At 40.5% G+C, this 22,375-nt stretch overlaps 2 protein-coding genes across 2 annotated transcripts in view; both read left to right on the top strand.

Moving 5' to 3' along the window:
• The window catches only part of zcchc7 (zinc finger, CCHC domain containing 7), a 45,426-nt gene extending 37,492 nt beyond the window's left edge, over positions 1–7,934 (top strand). The window contains exons 8-10 of the mRNA XM_080028963.1: positions 2,801–2,896; positions 4,686–4,803; positions 5,044–7,934. Of these exons, the coding sequence (XP_079885089.1) occupies positions 2,801–2,896; positions 4,686–4,803; positions 5,044–5,657 (828 nt within the window). The 3' untranslated portion in view covers positions 5,658–7,934. The remainder of the gene's footprint in view (positions 1–2,800; positions 2,897–4,685; positions 4,804–5,043) is intronic.
• A 1,033-nt stretch (positions 7,935–8,967) lies between these two features.
• On the top strand, positions 8,968–21,373 carry pgm2 (phosphoglucomutase 2). The gene is made up of 13 exons (XM_080029644.1): positions 8,968–9,147; positions 10,750–10,917; positions 11,160–11,351; positions 13,770–13,853; positions 15,939–16,132; positions 16,356–16,545; positions 16,626–16,723; positions 16,955–17,135; positions 17,535–17,628; positions 18,771–18,900; positions 19,002–19,194; positions 19,926–20,059; positions 20,331–21,373. Exons 1-13 carry the CDS (start codon positions 9,073–9,075, stop codon positions 20,431–20,433), a joined length of 1,836 nt encoding a protein of 611 aa, XP_079885770.1. The 5' UTR covers positions 8,968–9,072; the 3' UTR covers positions 20,434–21,373.
• The last annotated feature ends 1,002 nt before the right edge of the window (positions 21,374–22,375 follow it).

Here is a 22,375-nt window from a genome sequence, read left to right as displayed (position 1 = left end):
GCCCTAGCCCCCACACCCTCTCCTCACACACACACACACACACACACACACACACACACACACACACACACACACACACACGCCTGTTTGCTTCTCGGATTTTGTTTGATAACTGTGTGTGTGTGTGTGTGTTCCTTCAGATTGTAGTTTGTAACAGTCTGAGCTTTGTGTTGGCCAAAGGATTATCACGGCTTTGCCACCAGCAGCTAAGGCAAGGAGCAGAGGAGAGCGGGGCTTAAAGAGACACAGTGTATGTGTTGGGAAAACGCGTGCGTGTGTAAGTATGTGTGTGTGTGTTGGACTGAGAAAGAGTGCTCGTGTGTGCATGCATGAGGGGCCACGGATGGTTGGTTGTCAGTGTCCACGTATCGAAACCCTCAGGACTTTCTTAAACACCCTTATACACAAACACACACACACAGACACAGACACACCTTAAACCATATCCAGCCCTCACCCAGCTTCAGTCAGCTTTATGTCTGACTGGTAAAGTGTCTCTGACTGCTCCAGAAGCTCTTCATGTCATATCAGCAGGAAGTGGATCAGACTCAGATCTTTCCTGAAGTCTCTGCACTCAAGAGTTAGTTAAACACAGGCTTGCGTTTCCATTGCAACCTGCTATTCTGTAAAGTGTCTGTCGTGCAAGTCAATGAATGGAAAGTTTAGACTGGATGCAACTTATCAATTATATCATCATATTTGTCCCATAAACAGCATACAGACTTGATCAAGAAAACAAAAATAAATCCAACATGGACAGTAGATACAAAAAATGTAAAAGACATTTTGTCATGTGTAATATAATAGCATGAAACGGTGTTAATGTATCTTAATTCAATATTGTACTTCCAGCATTCCACATAAACAGTGGTTTGTAAAAACAACTCAATACAGCTTTATTGTTTACTATAGGGAAAATTTGTCTTTGGAAAAATATAAAAGGTCAATGAATACGGGCAATGTTGTTGAAAGGAAGGGTAATGTGTCTGTACCTTAAAGCGCCAGTGAACATGACCCCAAAAAAAATCACAGAAGCATTGCTGATTTGAAAACAACCTCAAATATCAAATCTCCTTTTACTGTGTAAATAACTCTTTAAATCAAATTCTTTTCATGTTAGGAACAGTAATGCATTGCTGTTCTGAGACAGAGCCTGTTCCATTTGAAAATCAGTATCAATATGGTGTAGGATTTTTTTTTTGTTGATTTAGCCAACTACCATCACAATTCAGAGAAACCCAAAATAGTGGATTGGATTTGTAAAGCTAGTATGCTGCCACAAAATGTTAGTTAATAATGGCATTAGCCACCAATGCTAAACCTCAAATTCCATGCCCAAGATAAGGCTTATTTTCGAAACTATCCAGATATGCCTTGTATGCCATATTGTCTTTCACTGCACAGCCAGACTCTCTAGGAGACACTCTCCAAACCCCTGAGAAACGAAAGAGAAAGACACCAAACTGATGTGATCCCCCAGGCCCTCGCCCCGTTAGCAATTTAGATGCCCCTGATAGGAATGGCCGGATGAAAAAAGAGAGCGAGAATGAGAGAGGGATGAAGCTTCATCCAGTTAATTAAAATTGTATGAGGCAGACAACTCCTAGCAGGCGCACGCATACAGACAGACGCACACTCACACCAGGTTTTCAGACAAACTAACCCAGGTTGATGGGCGAATAGGAGGGGATTTCATTTCTACTCCTTTCTTTACCCCTTTCTCTTTCGTGCTTTTATTCATTCTGTCTATGTGCTGGATCAGAGTGTGTGGAGATAACACAAGACCAAGGTCAGGGAGGGAGAGACAGAGGGAGACCTACAGCCAATTTACATGAAGGATGAATGGGAAGAGGGGCAGGAAGGGTGAAGATCGGGGAAGGGGGGAGCTTGAGAAGGGGACCGTGATCTCCTTTGTGTGTGTGTGTGCGCGCGTGTGTGTGTGTGTGCGTGTGTGTGTGTGTGCGCGTGTGCGTGCGCGCGCACACACACATGGGTGCTTGCAAGAGGTCTGTGATCTCCTGGCCTTTGTGATGGAGATGGGCCCGGCCGGCCTGACCCGATAATGACGCAACGCTCTAATAGCATTTATCCTTTCTGCCGCAAAACTACTCAAGCGGAAAAGAGAGAGGGGGGGGGGGCACAAGTGTGAGGGGTGGATGTGGGTACGGAGGAGAGAGGATATCAGGAGGTTGGGAGAGGAGAAGAAAAGGAGGTTAGCTGAGCTATGTTTAAGAAATGACGTGGGGCACAAATCATTTGTAATCTCTGAATCAGGGTTGGGAGAGGAAGGAGGGGTACACCTTAGATGAGTGTGAAGGTGTGCAGAGCTGTGTGTGTGAGATTGGCTTTAGGTGTGTGTGTGTGTGTGTGTGTGTGTGTATGTATAACATTAGCAGTAAATGCACTGTGCCTGTGTCTCCTCTCTCTCTCTCTCTCTCTCTCTCTTTATCAGTGTATATTTGCTGTGAGCGCTGGAGCGTGGAAGGCTTTCAGAACACTGGCCCATAGGGGACGGGACCCTGTGTCCAACGCACACACACGCACACACACACACACACACACACACACAGAAGGTTACTTATCATACAGGGTCATTACAGGCGTCTAACGATAGCCCTGTTAATCACTGGTTTATCAGCTCCTATATTCACCGTACAATACACAGAAGCTGATATCAATTGGGAGCACTGGATTGACAGCTGGAGAAGAGTAAAACGCAAGGTTAAACCAGCACATTCTTTATAGAGGGAAAATCCTTTATTTTTAACAAGCTCCTTTTCATTTTCTCTGTTTGATTCAGACTAAGACAGGTGTTCCTGCAAAGCGAAGGAGAGTAGATCAGGGTCGAACCCCTGCCTACTGCTACAACTGCTCCAGGAAAGGACACTTTGGCCATGTGAGTAACTCACTCTGTGTTTTATTTAACTGCCTTCAGAAGTGAACATGTGCTTGTATTTACTCATTTTGGTTGCTTTTTTTTGGTCTCTGGGCCAAGCCCAGAAAGATGGCATAGAACAAAAATAACTAGCAAATTTCAAAGTATTAAATTGGTTACAAAGTTTATTTCCCCCTGCATGAACATTTTTAATTTTACCACACACCAGATTCCTCAAAGGTTCAAGTTCAAAAGTTCAAAGTGCTTTGCAGCTCAAAATCAAATACAAAAAAAAAAAAAAAAAAAATTTACAAGACAGTAAGTGCCAAAGTTTCCAAAATCAACTCAAACTGATAGAAAACAAAGTGGGTCTTTAGAATCCGTGTACCTTCCGTTCAATCATATCCGTTTGGAAATCAAAAGACGAAAAACGAAAAAAACTGTTTGATTTCATTTTTTTATTATTTGTTTCATTTAAAAAAAAATTACTGTTTTATTCAAAATATGCCTGTAAAACATGAATTGATTGCCATTTCTTATTTTTTATTTTCCATGTCGCCCTTTACATACGAACATGGGAAAGGAGACAAACAGAAAATGTAAAAAATGTGCATTTTCATTTTTGAAGTTCCAAATAATAATTTATATTAATCAGCAGGTTAAGCTATAGCGGCCAGCGCCGTGATGGCTCTGACCCATAGACTGTTTTCTGACCATGGCTGTCTCCGTCTTTTAAGTAGACTAAAGCCTCTTGTCGGTAGTGGAAACGCATGGCAGATCTAGTAGGGTAACCGTGCTGAACCGAACTGTGCTGCTCAGAGGAAACGAGGCATGATCTAAACAGCGACAGACATACAGCTGTTGATCCAGATCAAAACGGGACAAACCACCAAATGTTTAATCTTTATTGAGAGGGGAAACATATTTTGGCTGGCTGCCAAAGGCTGCTATGTCATTGTCTGTCATAGGCTACCATCAAGAGCCTTATTTTACAAAAAGCTCAATTCAGATAGCCTATAGCCTAAACGTGTACAAAATATAGCCTAGACAAGTTTCTTCTTTCCTCGACACACGCACGCACACACACACACACACACGCGCGCCCCCTTAAACTGGGCGATTGCCCACTTTGACTCGGCAAGTGAAGTGAAGACAGGGAAAAAAGAGAGACAGAGACGATCGCCTCAGATGCAATTTTCACTCGTGGACCTAACCAATAAAAATGCTTTCATATGCAGCTGTCTGCACTGGGGCTCATGCCTCAGCTGTATCAATAACATTATCAATAATGTAGGATGTGTCCCTCAGTTCCCAGTGCGATGCTGACGTCCACACGTAATCCGTGATTAATGAATGAAGAGTAAAACAAACATTTATTAGATGATTATGAGACCCAAGGCAATTGCCTACCTTTGCGCAATGGTTAAGTTCGCCTCTGGGCGCGCGCGCACACACGTGCGCACGCACTTCTTTCACCAAATTGAAATATGTATTTTTCAAAATCAACATTTAGGCCATTTTTCTCATATTTGATATCCTGGTCATGAATTGTATTAAAAATGGATAAAAACGTGTTTTAGTATAATATATAATGTAGCTGAGAGGATGATTATTAAAAAAACAGGTCACTTTTCGTTTTTCGTGTTTTGATTTCCAAACGGATATGGATTGAACGGAAGGTACACGGATTCTTTAGCAAGTACTGGCCTTATTTTCGCATCTGCAAAGTGAGCTGTTGGTAACTAACTATTTGTTTGTATATCCAGTTCAACCTATTATACCATACCCCAACCATGTGTGTTTTCTTCAGGCATGCATGCAGAGAAGAATGTTCAATGGGACGTTTGCCAGCACCCCGTTCATCAACCACTACGACACTCTAGAGGACAACAGACGCATTCAAAACACAACAAAGTTGAAGATTGAAGGTGAGAAAATGCAAACATCTGCACTTCTTTATGATGAAGGATTGTGAATCATTTACGTACTTACCAACACTCCTGTGGTATTATGATTGCGCTTGTTCGACAAAGCTAATAACAAAGATATAACAATGCCTGAATTAGGTTAAATATTGACACCTGCCTTGTCTCTTGATGCTGTGGCAAGATCCATGAGAGAAACAAAGATCAAAATGTAGTCATTAAACTGTTTCTATTTTTCTACAGAACTGAAGAAAAATGGCCTGTTCCTCACTGGTTCCCCTCTCACTCCGGGACCACCGACGAAGAGGCAGAAAAACAGCTTTAACAAAAGCGGCCACCATACACCTAACCATAACCATACACCTCGCCAAAGCCCACACAGCCAGAAACCCAGCCGGAGCCACATCTTTTTTAATGACGACCATGACTCAACGCCCGCCGCATCCAAAACACACAAGTACAATAAGAACAAACAACGGGAGAGCCCTGGCAATGTGAAACCGTGGAAACCCAAGAGACCAGTGCCCACCTCGAGAGACACACCAACTAAGCTCATCCTCGATGACGCGCAGGACTTCCCCAGAGGCGGAGGCAGAGGAGGGAACCTGGAGATGAAGAAGAGGAAGATGATGAATAAAATGAAGCCGGTCCCTGCAGTGTCCCCGGGAGGACGCAGGGACAGAAGAGTGACTGTAACCGGAGAGATGCAGGGGTCAAAATCAAAGCAAAAGACGGGTGAGAAAAACAAGAGAAGTAGGAGATGTAAAGCCCAGAGGAATGCTGACCGTGAAGCACAGATGTACCCAACGGATGAGAACCTGTTTATCATCAAACAGAGGAAACGCCGCAGCAGATAGTTCTGTTTTAATGAGGTCTAGGGGTCGGCGGGGCTGTCAGGTGCTGGGATCTCTTAGACCAGTACTTTTTAGGATGTCTTCACCACATTTAGAGACTTGTTCGGCCTCTTGTTGACTCAGGCTGTTGCTGCAAAACTGTTGAAGTCACCATTGCTGCTTCAGGGGGTTCAAAGACATTTTGACATGTCACATTAGGAAAAGCACATGAAATGTAATAACCATTGGCTAAATTCCATTTAGCTGCCTCAGTTTCAGGGTCCTAGTATTGTGCATGCTGGCTCACTGTGACACTAGATTGGATTATCACATATATCGAACAAGACACTCGAACGGACCGTGTCACTTGTCTGAGTATACATGGCCTTTCAGAAATCGGATAAATGTCCGATGCATGGCTGTCTCCACTATGCTAGGTGGCGCTGTAGCCCTTTCAACCATGCTTTCAACAAGTGGTTTTAGAGCCACGTCCGGTTCTCTTCCGTCAATAACCCATGGTGTAGTCTATCACGCGCAGGCACACAAGCACAGAACGAGAAGTCCGATATGCGATGTCCGATCCCTGTATACATGCAGAGAGAAAGCCGACAATGAACAAATTATCTAGGTGTTCTTATCCGACTTCTCTTGTCCGTTATTGTGCCGATTTGTGTCCGAAGTATATCGGATAAAGGTGTTTACATGCAGGTTAAAAGTCCTGTTGAGGTCTTATTCGTTTAGTTATCCGATTATGAGTCTGCATGTAAACGCACTGAGTGTCATGAGATATTGGGACAGTTAGAACGGAGCCATCATTACAGGAAGGATATGGTTACAGTTTTCCAATCTGTCTAGGTTCCATCCACATGACATTTAAATAGGTCTTTTATCGCTGTAATCCTCTTCTTATACTACACTTTCAGTGTACGTTATGGGTATACATGTTGGTCTTTGTTTTGTGCTCAAATTCAATTCAAAAGTTGCTCTGAAAGTAATATTAGGCTTCAGCAGTCTGAGTTAGACAAATAAAGTAGATATCTTTTGGTAGGTTTTTTAAGTACAAAATGTCTTTGTGACAATGGAAACACGGGAAAAAGAATAGTGTACAAAAAATACACTTAACTATGGAAGAGTGTCAATTCTGATAAACATCTGATTATATTCTTGCACAAATCTTGGACTGTCGATTTTGTCATCCATCACATACACTGGAAGCACACTAACATTAGGTGCCCCAACCTCTAATGTCCAGTATGAAAATGAGAATTGATTACACCAAGCAAAACCTGTTTTAATTTCCACGTGGGCCACCATCCTATTGTTTAAAGACGGAACAATTATCTACCCATCCTTGTGTGCTTTCTCCTGATATGACGAGTCAAAATGTCTGCTGTGAAAAGGGTCCATTGTGTTTTCCAGATGTAGTATGGGTTGCTGTTTCACCTCATTTTCACTGAGAAACACAGTGGAATCACAAATGCACAATGTAGTTCAATGTCCCAGTTAAGAGTTCATACAGTCAGCTCAGTTATTATTTAACACAATTAATTTAAACAGTTCGAAGTATTCTTAATTAAACAACAGGATGACTTGCATTACTCAGTCAAAAAGCAACCTACAATGTTTTCAGTACATAGTTCTATCAGTGATGGTTGAAATACATGCTATTGCTTTTATATTCTTCCGTTATTTAACTCGCATTGCAACAGTTGAATTAAAAACAGACACTGCTCTTTGACGGACAGTAAGATAATATCCTAGTGCCTCTGCTCTGAACGCAGGTTTAAAGTTGTTGCTGCTGTTTGCAGTTGGAACCAAAGGAAGGATAGTTTTTAACAAATACTGAAGGAAATATTTCTTTTTGGACTGAAATTATGCCTTTTTTCAATAGTACACATTTGGTAATTATCTAAATATGTGAACATATTGTAAATACCTTTGTTTCACATGTTTGATACAAATCTCTAGATAGTCACCTCTCAAGTTCATTTGTTATGGGGATAGAATGCAGCCCCACAAGTATTAACTTTTAACCATCCACTATTTAAATACAGGTGTTCATGGTCATATTTTTAATGGTTATTATTACATGATTAAATCTTTGGAACTTAACATGAAAGTTTTAGGTGGTTCCTCGATAACATGAATACTGCGTATCCAATATCCAGCAAGAGAAAGTTGTGTGCTTTACCTAAGACCTGTTCACACTGGTGGTTCATTTAGGAATGTTCAACTGTTCCATAATCATTTACGTTTCTGGTCAATGTATGTAAATGTCCATTAAAATAATTTGGTTCCAGACCCTAAATTACCGTCTTTTTTTACCCAACAGATGAGTTACATGAATGTTTGTAGCCATGGGGAAATCGTTCATGTGAATAGACTATTCGTGAAATAAATGTGCAGGATTATTAACAATCACTGATTCCACAGCTGAATAGAAGGGGGAAATTAGTTGATGCTCCCACAAGCAAGTCATCAAGCTCATTTTTGGAACCCTCAAATAAGTTAGTGTTGAATCTGACAGTCTGTTGTACGTGCTCCGACTGTCCCTGATTTATTCCAACTCTCGATTTATTAGTGGTTGGTGGTTTCTGATTAGATTAGTGATACGTATGTGGGCAAACATACAACAAAAATATATGTATACAGTATAATTTTAAACCCTTGGGATGCATTAAAATTAAACCAATAACGTACTATGTTGGCGTATCCTACTCCTGTGTTATGTGCCCTCCAGTCCGCTGCCTAAAATCTTTCAAATTTAAGCAGTAGTGTAAAATGTAGCCTACTGTTGTGCTTTTTTTTTTACCAAAAAGCTGGGAACGTACAGATCCTTTCCCACATGCCAATGGTTATTATCGCTGGTGCGTTGATGTGTTAAGACTGAGAATTATAGGTTATGGTAGGTTATGTACAGCTATGTATAGTCTGTTAAAAATGTTCGTATTTTATAAAATTATACATTGTAGTGAAATCTTTATCTCCAAAGTAGTATCCAGAAATTATTAAGGTATGCCGTAGTCTAGAGTAGTCTAAAATAAGTAGCAAAACATACATAAAGTAATGTAGGCTACCTATAAGTGAAGTAGGCCTACTGCGAAGACAGGTGTGTTCATTATATATAACACTAACATATCTCCACCACCGTACCACTCTCAGTTTAATATAACACTCGTTGAAACCATGGACCTATAAAGGTTGAGACCATAGCGAATCCCTCTTTTTTTCTAATTACCACAATTAGGGCAGCACGTGAAGGCATCCATTGAGAAATTCGTTACGCGTGACTTTGCTCCGCCCCGCGTGGTCTTCTCCCGAGCGGTCACAACTACAGCTGCTTTCCCAGCTGAAAACTGTATCGGCGTGAGCATATCTACATCTTAAGACCATAGTTAGTGAGCCGGGCAGTGTCTTCTTGACTCGGCAAAGAAGGGAAATGGAGAACGGCTCGTCCAAAACCGGTGACAGAGAACTGGACCAGGCTATCGAGCTGTGGCTGCAATATGACAAGGTAAACCGAAAGGATCTCGAGCTAGCTTAATATGCGGTAGCTGTCAGTAGCCACATACATTAAAAGTGACATGGCGTTATGTAAGCAAGACTTAGTGACTGTAAAGTCAAATGATCACTTCCAGTTATAAAATGCATAAGGGCGATATTGTGTAGTAAGTTAGCCTTAAACAGCATTGTACAAAATAAATAAAAATACAATCCCTGTGAATGAAAATTACACTAATATGTGAGGGAAATGAAAGGCTATATCTACCTACTACCGTAACAATGTCTCCAATATTTCATGAATAATACGGTACTTAATGAATATACTTCCATGGAACAGAACAGATGACTTTCAGAAATTATTTTAATCGAGTAAGTGAAGTTCACAGGCATTCCACTAGGGGTAGCTCTACTGATTTTGTACCCTACCAGAGTTAAGACTAACATGGGAAAGGATTCCTTTTTTTATGCTGGAGCTACACTTTGGAATAGGTTACCCGGTACACTGAAGTTAGTCTGGAATTTAGGCAGTTTTTAAAAGGCCCTGAAACAATGGCTTAGACGCCATCATTTGGCTTGTCTTAATGGTGATCATTGTTATGTGTGTGATTTTTATTTATTGTGTACATTTTGTGAATGTTGATGTGTGATTTGCTGCTGCTTGCCCTCTTCTCCTGTTCAACAGGGACCACAATGGAAATAAGCCTTCAGGCTTTTTTGTGTTATCCCTGGCTATTTTTGTATTTTAATGTATGACACAGAGTGCTGTTCATATTTTATATCAAATAGTCAAATAAAATCATTAATTCATTCATGACACCTCGGTGTATGTAGTTTAAATTAAAGTGTGGGAAAGTCAAATCATTTTTTTTATCTTAATGCTTAACATTTACAACAAGTTTCACATGCCACATTTTCTCACCCTTCATTTCTCATTGGCTCACTCTCATTTCTGACTGATTCTCTGATCATTAATATAACAATACATTTATTTCTAAAGCACTTTTATAGATAAGAGCAAAAGTGCTTCACAAGAAAATAAACTAAAATAAAGAACAGAGCAGTAAACGGTAAAGGAAATATCAAATATATATTTGATTTTCCTTTACCAAATATCACTATAATAGCAAATATCACTGATCAGATCAGCTGAAATACAACGGAAAAAACAAAAAATCCAATAAAATAAACAGTCATTCATAGGTTTGAATAGACATGGTGTGCCACCAATCAAGTCACATTGACAAATGTACCTTGGTTTCTTTGAGTAATTGTGTTAGGGCAGCTCACTCAGTGATCTATTTTAATAAGAAGCATCACATGGACCCACTTACTGGATGTACGGCTATGTGAATGAAAAATGAAATAATTATTCAAAGAGTAGATTTAAACCAACGTTTCGGTGAATGAGCTAGTGATAGCCAGACTTTTTTTTCTTTTTCTTTTTTGCAGTCACTGACCAAGATGTTTTCCTAAACCTTATTTGAAAAATGTTGACAATCACCAAGTTCTGAAAGTAATTTTCAAACATGAAACAGCTCAAATAAATGTAAATAATCTGTATGGCGTGTTTACTTGTGTACAACAAAATGCAGGCATGTTTTCTCTTCCTCAGAACTCCAAGACGGCATCAATGGTGCAGGACCTGGTGAAGGGAGGAGAGTTGGAGGCTCTGAAGAAATGTTTCTCCTCCAGGATGGAGTTTGGTACAGCTGGTCTGAGAGCAGCCATGGGCCCCGGCATATCCTGTATGAATGACCTCACTATCATCCAGACCACGCAGGTAGGTTAATAGATAAACTACTACCGCATGTTTAGGATCAAGTCACATGCAAAGCCAGACATGCACATAATTGATTCTTGTTCTCTGTTGATTATAGCTGTGCTGACTCTTTGGGTCAACTAGCTGTCATTAAACTGTCTCAATGCAGCTTTTTCTCTTACCACTTCCTCTTTCTGTTGTTGTCTACTTTCTCTTCTCAAACTTTTTCTCTTATTTGTCCGAATCTCTTTCCCCCCTCACAGGGTTTCTGTCACTACCTGGAGGAGAGTTTGGGGAACCTTAAGGAGCGAGGGGTGGTGATTGGTTACGACGCCCGAGCGCACCCTCCCAGCGGAGGCAGTAGCAAGCGCTTTGCTAGTCTGGCTGCAGCTGTGTTCATCAGCCGTGGGGTGCCGGTCCACCTCTTCTCTGACATCACGCCAACACCCTTTGTGGTAAATGGTTTGAAATTCCGAAATATCCTCATTGGGGTTTTCTTTACACATAGCAGGAAGAGATTGTGTAATACCTTAAAAACAGCAAAAAAACAACATAATGATCGATATTAAACACAATATATAATTTGATAATGCTGAAGCCTGAAGAAACCAGAGGGTTTGTTAGTTAAACTATAGAATGTAGTTTATCAACATATTTTGTGAAAAAATAATATTGAATGCAAGGAATCGCAGTAGGAAATGCGCGTGTACTTTAACATGAAAGACAAGAACTGCAGTCTTACTGGCTGTTTTGTTTGTTCTTGGTCTATGATAGGCTGTTATGGATGCAATATCCATATGGAGTATTAATGTCCAAGGTTAATCATCGTTACCAACGTCGATTTAATCACCATCCACTATCGAGATTCTTCTATCGCCCAGCCTGAGGGTGAAGTTGTTAAATAAACTGTTTGCTGGTGATAGTGGGGCAGAAGCTACAGGGCAAATTCCATTCAGAAAGCACACTCTGCCTTCATATACTACAGGTTGCATAACACATATATGTTTTACTTGGTTAAACTCATTTTAAACCTTGTGAAGGGGGCAGCTTACACATGACCGTGGCTATGCACATGCATATAGAGTAGTGTTGCCACCCGTCCCGTTTTTCCCAGAATTGTTCTCTTTTTTCACCAGCTGTCCCGGGAAAAAATAAATCTCTCCCGGGACACAATTTGTCCCGTTTTTTTGGGGGGAAATGCCAAAACCTCATTTGATTTTCTTTGTTCAGTAGTTAATGCCGTTTCACACAGGCCGAGGTGTTTGTTGCGCCAACTAATGCATTCTCAATGGAGAGGCGAGCGGGGCCGGGCAGAAAGAAAGCGCACGGCACGACAAGCGGGCAGGGGCGGGCTCAACGATCTCGGGGCCCGTTTCAAGACCCAGTGTGGGGCCTCCCACTTTTTTTTTTTTTTTTTTTTTTTATAAATAATGCTCCCCGCGAAAATAGAAAAAAAGATTGTGGAAACCATTTGGTTCATATACGGATTATGAGATAATGGGCCGAGACTCTTAAAGCCCCCACTCCTCCCTATCCCTATTCAACAGATAAAGGGTGGATAGCTACTTTTTATGAACAGTATAGAATTTACACATAGAAAGCTTATTACTGTATGTGTGAGGGGGCCTTCAAGGCCCCTCATGAAGCCCTTAAGACAGAGCTAATAATGCTTTAGTTTTGCACTTGCTTTTCTATTATTCACCTACTAGTTGAGGGGCCCATGATGATTTATTTCCTTATTTTAGGTGATTCCTTTTTGGACCCTGTTATTGACATGATTGACTGAGCTCTTTGACAATGCAACATGTGAAGTTACTATCAGTATTTCTGGCTTAGGGCCCCCCTGGGCCCCAGGGCCTGGTTGCATGCAATTTTCTTCTCAAAGTGCACCAGATTGATGAATTTTACTTTAAAAGGTTGCATTTTTTTCTTCCGGTCCAGGGTTCCCACCTCAGTCTCCTTATATATCCTACTGTAAAAAGCACTGTAGGTGTTTATGGTTATTATAGGTCATTATACTGGTCAGTCTGAACTGGTAGCCTAATAATGGCCGAGCCCTCCGCCCCAAACATCAAGTGTCCCTTTTTTTCCTAAATCCAAGGTGGCAACCCTAATATAGAGTCAAGCATTAAACCATACAGAATATTCTTGAAGCCAATGTTTTTATATCATAAAAGTAGTTTACCTGCTTCTCTTTTGTAACAAGACAGTGATCACACTGACTTACTCTTTTGACGTTAATGTGTGCTAATTCTTTGTGATTTTAAACAAAATCCATGGACCCATTGCTGCACTACTATGAACTATACAAATAAATCTAATCATAGACCAGTCAGAGACCACCATTTTTTTTTTCACTGAACGACAGTTTTTGAAACAGTAGATACGTTTTTACCTCGATTTTAGATCCCTGTGCTGCAAGCTTTAGCTGTTTTGGCTTTTGCTACAAATGAAAAGACAGCTGTAATATTGTTTTCAATGACTATTTAAATTTACAGTTCTATGTAGTTTTTTTTCTGATTGTGTGTTTTCAATACATGGGTAGTATGATCAGTAGCGGCCTTAGCTATGTTTCACCCGTTTCACCCCCGCCCTTTGGAAAAGTCAGTATACCTGACTGGAGTCTTTAAGAGTCTGCACCCAGTGGCCCATCATCTCATAAACCGTCTATGAACAAACTAGATTCTTCAATCTGTTTTCTTTTTGCGGGGAGCATGCACAAGAATTATTTATAAAAAAATAAAAACTAATTAAAATAAGAGGGGGCCCCCCACACTAGGTCTTGAAACGGGCCCCCAGATCGTTAAGGCCGCCCCTGAGTATGATCTTTATGTGTATTGGATAGTGACATATTTCTCTCTCACTCCTTGCAGCCTTTCACAGTTTCCCACCTGGGTCTGTGTGCTGGTATTATGGTGACTGCCTCTCACAACCCCAAACAGGACAATGGATACAAGGTAACACTTTTAATGTATTACTTATTTGTTCTAAACCAGTGGTTTTCAAACTGTGGGGCGCGGGGTTATGGCAGGGGGGGCGCGGATGAATATGTAAAAAAAAATATATACAGTAGGGGAGAGTGGCCTAAGTTGTGCATTTTGGAAGTTGTGCCACCCCTTGTTTCTAGAAAACCGTGGAAGAAATTGGAAATGTGAGCACATATTTAAGAAGAGCCATCCATTTGACTCATCCTGTAAAGAAGGGAGACACAAGGAATAAGACATAAGCACATTTAAGCTAAAAAAACTGTGTTTTGCCTTTCAAAGTAAAATTTCCATGATCAAGGTTTTTTGATTATTGTGTCTGAACACTTATAGACAAGTTTGAAAACATTTGACACATGTTTTAGTGCTTTGGTATGCTACATTTTGAGTCTATACAGTTAGCACGATGTCAGCCCTAAATTGCTGCATCATGCTTATTATCCAAATTTCTGGGATTGGGGTGATTTGTGCCAAAGGGCCTAGGTGAGTTATAAGTAAGTAAGTAAGTAAAATGTATTTATAAAAGCACATTTATGACAGTTTGCACTGTCCAAAGTGCTGTACATAGTGCATTCAGTAGGTAAACAATGAATGTAAAATAACAATAACCAAAATAAAAGACGTAAAGCCCATACAGCCACATAAACACAGATAGTAGTGCAGAGGTAAGATAGTTAATGGGGAGGAAACACCAGGGTGTACATATGGGTTTTGAGCCTTGATTTAAAGGCAGAAATGTAGAGGGAATCACATTTGTCAGGTGGCAGTTGGTTCCACAAGCACGGAGCAACTAGTGCAAAGTACATTTCTGAGAGTTGTGCCAGTGGCATGGCTGTATACGCTGGTCACCAAAAGAAAGTGATTGTCTACAGTAGCTCAGAAGAGAGTGACATCTCAATTCCACTTAACGACACCACTGATGAGAGTTCAGATGGCCAGAAAGATGATGATGGTGACTTTGTCATTGTGAGCTTTGCAGGTAAAACCATTAGATCTGCTAGGCCTTGTTTAAGAAAATTGTCCTTCAATCTTTGTCAACTATTAACTTTATTTACTTTAAATACACCTTAAATGAGTGATTGTCTAATGGATTTGTCTTGCATTACAGTTTATGAGATATATAGCAATGGCACAATTTACCCCATGGTATTCTCTCCAACCCACAACTTACACCACACTGGGGGCAAGTTGTGCAACAAGACAACTTTTTTTCCGAAAGCTATATTTCTTCAACAGTTTATTCCAGATCCAAAGTTTTTATTGCCAGGGATGCACAACACCCTGAAATATATGTACATATTTGAGTTGGAGACTTTACTGTCTAGGCCTTACTTTAAAGTCACTTTGAGTGAAAAGTTGCACAACTTAGGCCACTCTCCCCTATATATTTATTTATTTTTTTGAGTTTGTGTTTTTTATATTAAGATCACGGCATAGCTGGACAAGAGTTCTTCTGCTTCGTTCCTCTCACTGCATTTAAATGCATTCATTATATTAAAGAGAAATAGGTCTCGTTAAAGAAAAATAGCACCAAGCCCAACCCAGAGGACCCTGCATACATTTTTTTATTTTAAATTAATATTTTTATGGAAAATCCATGTGTCTTTCTTCAATAGCTTCTAATTCATCAGACCCAGTGTCTCCAAATGATTTGTTCACCCAAAATTCCTCATATTTAGCCTCTTAATTTTCCTCTCAAACTGCACCAGATTCATGCATTTCACTTTAAAAAGGTGAAAAAAAATCAATAAGTTGGGCCAGTCTGTCTGCCTATCTTTCTCACTCCGCTGCACACTCAGTCACTACTATCCATGCTTAAAGGAAGCAGGATTAAAACACTGGATTAAGATGCTAAAATGTATTAAAGATCTTTCAAAACACACAGGGATTTAGAAATTTGTTCTCTGAGGGGGGGCTCACTCTCTCACACTTTGAAAACCCCTGTTCTAAACAATACATTTTCGATCAAATGACTTATTCCTATTATTGAAAATGATTGGAAATTCACTGTTCTTTCTGCCGTCTTATCCGTCTTCTGATGCTTTGTCCATGTCTCAGGTGTACTGGGAGAATGGCGCCCAGATCGTGTCTCCTCATGACAAAGGTATCTCCAAGGCCATAGAAAAGAACCTGGAGCCATGGCCTGAGTCCTGGAACGCAGACGAGGCCTTGAAGAGCATCTTGCTCAAAGATCCCTACCAGGACATCCACACAGAATACTTCAAAGCCATCCAGAAGCACTGTCATCACAGGTGCTCCATAGAAAACCACATACTCAGCACGCAGCTTAAACCATTTAAAACGCCAGTGGTAGAGCGAAGCATGACGTAACACTGGCTAAACTGCGTCTCATTGATGATTGTAGTCATAACATGCCTATGCTAAACATTTGAAATGCATGAACACGCACAGAGTTTAAATGCAGAAAAGAACAGGACACGTGGAAAATCAAATCATTGTTTTCTTTTTTCACAGGGAAATAAACAAGAGTTCAAAGGTGAAAATTGTGCATACGTCCGTGCACGGAGTTGGCCATTCATTCGTCCAGTCAGCTTTTAGGGCCTTTGACCTTCCCCCTCCATATGCTGTAGAGGAACAGAAAGATCCAGACCCTGAGTTCCCTACTGTCAAGTATCCCAATCCTGAGGAGGGAGAGGGAGTCCTGGTATGACCTGAACATTCACAGGACATGCACGCCAGATGAGGTGTTTTGGCTGAAGTTGTAATATGTGTGTGTTTTTGCAGACTCTGTCGTTTGCCCTGGCAGAGAGGGAGGGGGCCACTGTTGTGTTGGCAAATGACCCTGATGCTGATCGACTGGCCATTGCTGAGAAGCAAAAGAGGTCTGTTAGTTTGTGTGTGTATTATAACTGTGTTTTTAATCATTGTAATAATAATACACCACTATTTTTTTTTTTTCAGAATTCACATGTTACCAATTTTAAATATAAAGATAGTCAGTGTGGTCATGTGCCTGGTCACGTTTTTTCACTGTACTCATAACACCACACAACCTATTATATTAAGTTTGCTCTCTCTCTTTCTCTGTGTGTGTGTGTGTGTGTGTGTGTCAGTGGAAAGTGGCGAGTGTTCAGCGGTAATGAGTTAGGTGCGTTGCTCGGCTGGTGGATTTTCCGCTGCTGGAAAGAGCAAAACTCCGACGCTGCTGCTGTGAAAAATGTCTACATGCTGTCGAGCACCGTCTCATCCAAGATACTGCGTGCTATCGCTCTCAAAGAGGGCTTCCACTTTGAGGTAACACAGTCAAGTTCAAGAATGCAGCCAGGCATAGAACACAACATATTAAATGGAAAACATTCAAACTGAAATGTGCAGTGTTGAGCAGATGGATGTTGGGCTCATTGTTTGATTGATTGTTAAAAAAAAATATCCCCTGTTGATTGTTTTTAAAAGGACAGATCTATCTCATCAGAAGGGATGTTTTTAGGTCCTCATGAATCCAAACATTTTAGTGTATTCTGCTACAAGAAGATAGTTTCCAGTATATTGGCTTATCTTTCAAAAAAGGCTCTACATATAAATGCTACAATTCCCAAAGTAAAATGAATTTACTTTGGGCTTCTCACCATTGCAAATGTTGCTGAGCTGAATATTTCAAACCACATTTCACAGTTACTGTCACTGTTTGAACAGGAAACGCTAACAGGGTTCAAATGGATGGGAAACCGAGCCAGGGACCTCTTGGACCAGGGCAAGACTGTTCTGTTTGCCTTTGAGGAGGCCATTGGTATGCACACACACTCGCATATTAATGTATAATCATAGGAAAAGCGGTCCTGATTAATTCCTTAACATCACATTACAAGAGTATGTTCACATAATGATGTCCATGATGACTCCAGTTGAGTTAATTAGATCTGCCTAAAAGTATTCATCAGAGAACATTTATCTTGGCTCATTTGACAGCCAAGAACAACTTACAATTTGAGTGGTAACAAAATGCTGTTTCAGACGCGTCAACAGAAGAACTTTGAAGCTTTGATTGTTAACTCTTTTAAAGGTCACATATTATGCTAAATGCACTTTTTAAATGTGTTCTAACATATCCATGGGTCCACGGTGTGCCTAGAGACTGCCAAAATATTTTAAAAAATAACAATCTCTCCTTTTCTCACTCTCCCCCTTTCTGAAACCCCCACCCCTCCCCCCCAATATACTCCAGTCAGAATTCTACTCGTTTCTGACCTCAAAAACTGGAAAGCCAGAAGCTTCCACTGTGCAGCCCACACCCCTATTTCTTATTGGTCCACAGCCCTGACAGACTAGAGGCGTATCTGGCTTCGCTTCCGGACAGGGGGCGGGGGGAGCTCAAAGATTGTATATTTACGAGGGGAGCTGCAGCTCTTTTTAAAAAATAGGCCATTGTGAGATTAGCTGAACATCAGCATAGTACAATAAATTATCTGAAAGTTTTTTTCAGCAAACAATTTAAGAAAAAAAACGTATTAGGGACCACTAAGACCATATAATATGGTGTATAATAGAACCGAAAAGTGTATAATATGGGAGCTTTAAAGATTAATGTGACAGACTTAACACAAAACACGTGCAACATACTTCAGAGAATTCCAATATAACATGATTATAATAGGAATCCCATGCCTTTCTAGGCACACGTAGCATGTGACTACAACAACTGGAGGTTCACACAGTGTGTGTGTGTGTGTGTGTGTGTGTGTGTGTGTGTGTGTGTGTGTGTGTGTGTGTGTGTGTGTGTGTGTGTGTGTGTGTGTGTGTGTGTGTGTGTGTGTGTGTGTGTGTGTGTGTGTGTGTGTGTGTGTGTGTGTGTGTGTGTGTGTGTGTGTGTGTGTGTGTGTGTGTGTGTGTGTGTGTGTGTGTGTGTGTGTGTGTGTGTGTGTGTTTTTGCAGGGTATATGTGCAGTCCCTGTGTATTGGACAAGGATGGAGTGAGTGCTGCAGCCATAGCAGGAGAGATGATTTCCTATCTGGCCACAAAGAACACAAGCCTTTCTCAACAACTCACTACCATCTATGAAGAGTATGACACACACATATATACATATATATATATACTGTGACTGAGATGTATCAAGTTAAACTGCAGACTCTAACTCTGTCCGTCTCTATTCCTTGTTGCAGGTATGGTTACCACATCAGTAAGAATTCCTATTTCATCTGCCATGACCAGGTAGTGATTGGCAGCTTATTCGAGCGCCTGCGCAACTACAGCGGCAAGAATGACTCCTATCCCACTGAATGCAGCCGCTTCGCCATCTCTGCTGTACGAGACTTGACCACTGGATACGACAGCAACCAGGCAAACAACAAGGCTGTAAGTGAACACATGTACAGTACATCCACTCAGATAGGACAAACCTTTGCCATATGCTATGACCTTCAGATACAGCCAATAGATAAATGTTTTCAAGCCATTACTATTAGAATAACATAGTCTTGATATTATCAGTATAACTTTAATAAAGTAATGAAAGCAAAAGCTGTATTGTATTGGAGTTGCTAAGTTTGGAACTCGGGTTAGGGTTAAACAGCAGACAGACAGGATACAAAATACAAGCTGGGCAACATAGTGGAGCATGTAGCAGCTAAAGAGCTAGATATTTCCCTCAGGCATTGGTATAGACCGAAAATAGCTAATATTGGACTTCAAGTGGCCAGACACAGGACTCCAAATTCACCATATCAACTCAAAAGGTGATGAAGTTGTTTCCACTGCCCCCAAGTGGCCATAAAATAATTGGTTGTTGCAGGTTTAAACAATAACTGGGTGTTTTTAAGGTTAATTAAAAGCACTTAGACTATACAGAGGAATTTATAAAGTGTTCAGTGATTCACTTTTCCGCTTTTAATTATGTTGTTGTTGAATGGAAGTTCCTGCTGCAGTAGTTACAACAATATACACAGAATACGTGAGCTACATTCTTGTATTGAACGCAGATATGTTTGCGGTTCATTTTGTTTTCAAGCCCTTTAGCTGTCCTTCCATACTGAAGTTCCTCTTTTCATGTTGTTTTCCACGTATCCATCTATCCCTTCCTTTCTCAGGTTCTTCCCACCTCCAGTTCCAGTCAGATGATCACCTTCACCTTCTCTAATGGGGGTGTGGCCACCATGAGGACCAGCGGCACTGAGCCAAAAATCAAATACTACACTGAACTCTGTGCTGCTCCTGGTAACAGGTGAAGTGAATGATTATTTTGATTGTAGATTAATCTTGTATACTAAATTTCAGGGACTAGTTAACCCATAATATGCTAAAGCCCAAATTGACAGCTTTACATGTCTTTGTTAATCCAGCCAACTGTCCAAACCCCAAACACATTATGTTTACAATTAGATTAAACGCAGGAAAGCAGCGTAACCCCGTTAATCTAAACGTTTTAGCTGTCAATGACAAACCTAATTTGTCTTTATTTGTTTTTCCTTCTTGACTCTTTGGATCTCCAACAGTGATGTGACGCAGCTGAAAAAGGAACTGGATGGCTTGGTGGATGCAATCGTTGAAAACTTCTTCGAGCCTCAAAAGAATAAACTGCAGCCCAAGCCGGAATAGCACTCTGTAGATGTACAATCTCATACAAGGACCAGTTGTGACTACTATATTTGACCAGCATTACACACGTTGTCTTAATTAATCCAGAAGGGATTATTGCTTTAACACAGTCTTCATTTAAATGTACAACTACTGTAATACCAATTTAATAAGTTTGACTTTCACATCAGTTGGACAAGAGTTACTGTTAGCTACTAATTAATCTGCTTTTAATTTAATAGCCTGCCAAATCTACGGGAACTATTTAACCTCTGGTTTGAGTTTGTTAAGTCACCCCATCTGTTTTTGCCATAATGTTATGGATCCAGGGACAATTTTATATCCAGCCTTCAAGATATATCCCAGTTAAATGTTTTTGATTGAATTTGTCTCATTGCTGGAAATGTTAAATTACAACTACAAAACACTCACCGTTCATACCTAGAATAATACCTGCTGTCTTACTGTGGTATCTGGAAACACACTAACTGCACATTCCCCTATATTCATTTGTAACAACTATGGACTCCATACTGCTTCAGAATCACCTCCAAAGCTGCCACTATTAAACTGATGAGTAATATCTTAGTTAGGTATAACATTGAAAATGACAGTTACAGAATACATTTCAAGATAAAAATTAACAGACATGATAACCTCTCACTGCAGAGTTGCTGGTTTGTTAAATGAGTGTAACCCCATATATGGTGCTACCAAGTGGAAATATTGTAAATTATTATTTTCAAATACATGTAGGCCTGTGTTCCTATAGGTCATTACTATGTATGAATGTTTGCTAACAATCAAAGGGACTACACACAACAACGTTTAATATCTTAGACCCTTTCACATCATGTTTTAAATGACTGTAATGACAAATGTACATAAGCAGCAGATCGGCTTTTGTTTTGTGCCTCGTATTCCAAAATAATGTACTGAATATGCAACTTAACTCAATAAAAAAAACGGATTTAAACAGTGCATGTGAAGAGAAATCAAGGGTAGAGCACTTTCTCACACACACACACACACCGTGCGGAAACTTCACCTATTCAACCTACAGCAGCGCACGCATGTAGCATGCGCTTGTCATGCCCATCGGAGTATGGAGAGGAGGGAGGTAGGGTCTGCCATGTCTTCTATATTTAACTCAAACTAGAGACAGCTTGGGCTTTGGGGAACGCTCTTTCCCTCTCTCTATGTGTGTGTATGTACGTATGTAGTTGCTCTATAATACAGGACAGCCCTCTTGGTTGCACTTCTACGCTACGCACATCGGACAAGACTACAGCGAACAGGTGAGGATCGAGGCGTTGATGGCAGGACGCAGGAAGAAGCACAGGAAATAACGTCAAATTGAGTGAAATGTGTGTTTAGACTAAAATCCACTTTGATAGTATTAAAGCTTACGTTAATCGTGCGCACTTCAGTTTCTGGGTAACCCCGCGCGTAAAAATAACTTTACGTGCGTAAAATTGCAATAACCGCTTAAATATGATAGGGACTGCGCTCCTCGGAAATAAACATCTCATTCTAACTACCGTCGTTTTTGGTGCAGCGTATAGGTCGGTACCTATAGGCTTATTACATACTGCACTGTCCCAGCTGGGGATTTACTCATATTGCAAGGTCAAATAATATGTACGTATACAGCCGCTTGAGTGTTATTGCTGACTTGACGTAAACGTTTTGATCTCTATGATGTGTTTATCCGTCATGTCCCGCTTTAAATGCTTCGACGTGCTTGTTTTTACCGTTCCCTACTCCATCCCATAGAAATTGTAACTTCTGTCCTCTCTGTCTTTCTATGATCATAGTGATTATAATGTTGTTTACGTTTGTTGATTAAGTAGGTATGTCAGTTGGACCTCTATCCCCCCTACCCCTCTCCGTGACACACACACGGCAGGCCAAATATGATCCTCATAGTTTCACTGTCATGTGTTTGTGCGTCCTTGAGACT

This window comes from Ammodytes marinus, assembly GCF_949987685.1.
Source record: "Ammodytes marinus genome assembly, chromosome: 6".
NCBI lineage: Eukaryota > Metazoa > Chordata > Actinopteri > Uranoscopiformes > Ammodytidae > Ammodytes > Ammodytes marinus.
This window is presented reverse-complemented; position numbering and strand designations above follow the sequence as displayed.

Excerpts from the sequence above, each read along its gene's own strand:
- pgm2 (XM_080029644.1), top strand. The coding sequence starts at position 9,073 with ATGGAGAACGGCTCGTCCAAAACCGGTGACAGAGAACTGGACCAGGCT. Across the intron at positions 16,724-16,954 it reads ATTGCTGAGAAGCAAAAGAG|TGGAAAGTGGCGAGTGTTCA; the intron begins GTCTGTTAGTTT and ends TGTGTGTGTCAG. Across the intron at positions 17,136-17,534 it reads AAGAGGGCTTCCACTTTGAG|GAAACGCTAACAGGGTTCAA; the intron begins GTAACACAGTCA and ends CTGTTTGAACAG.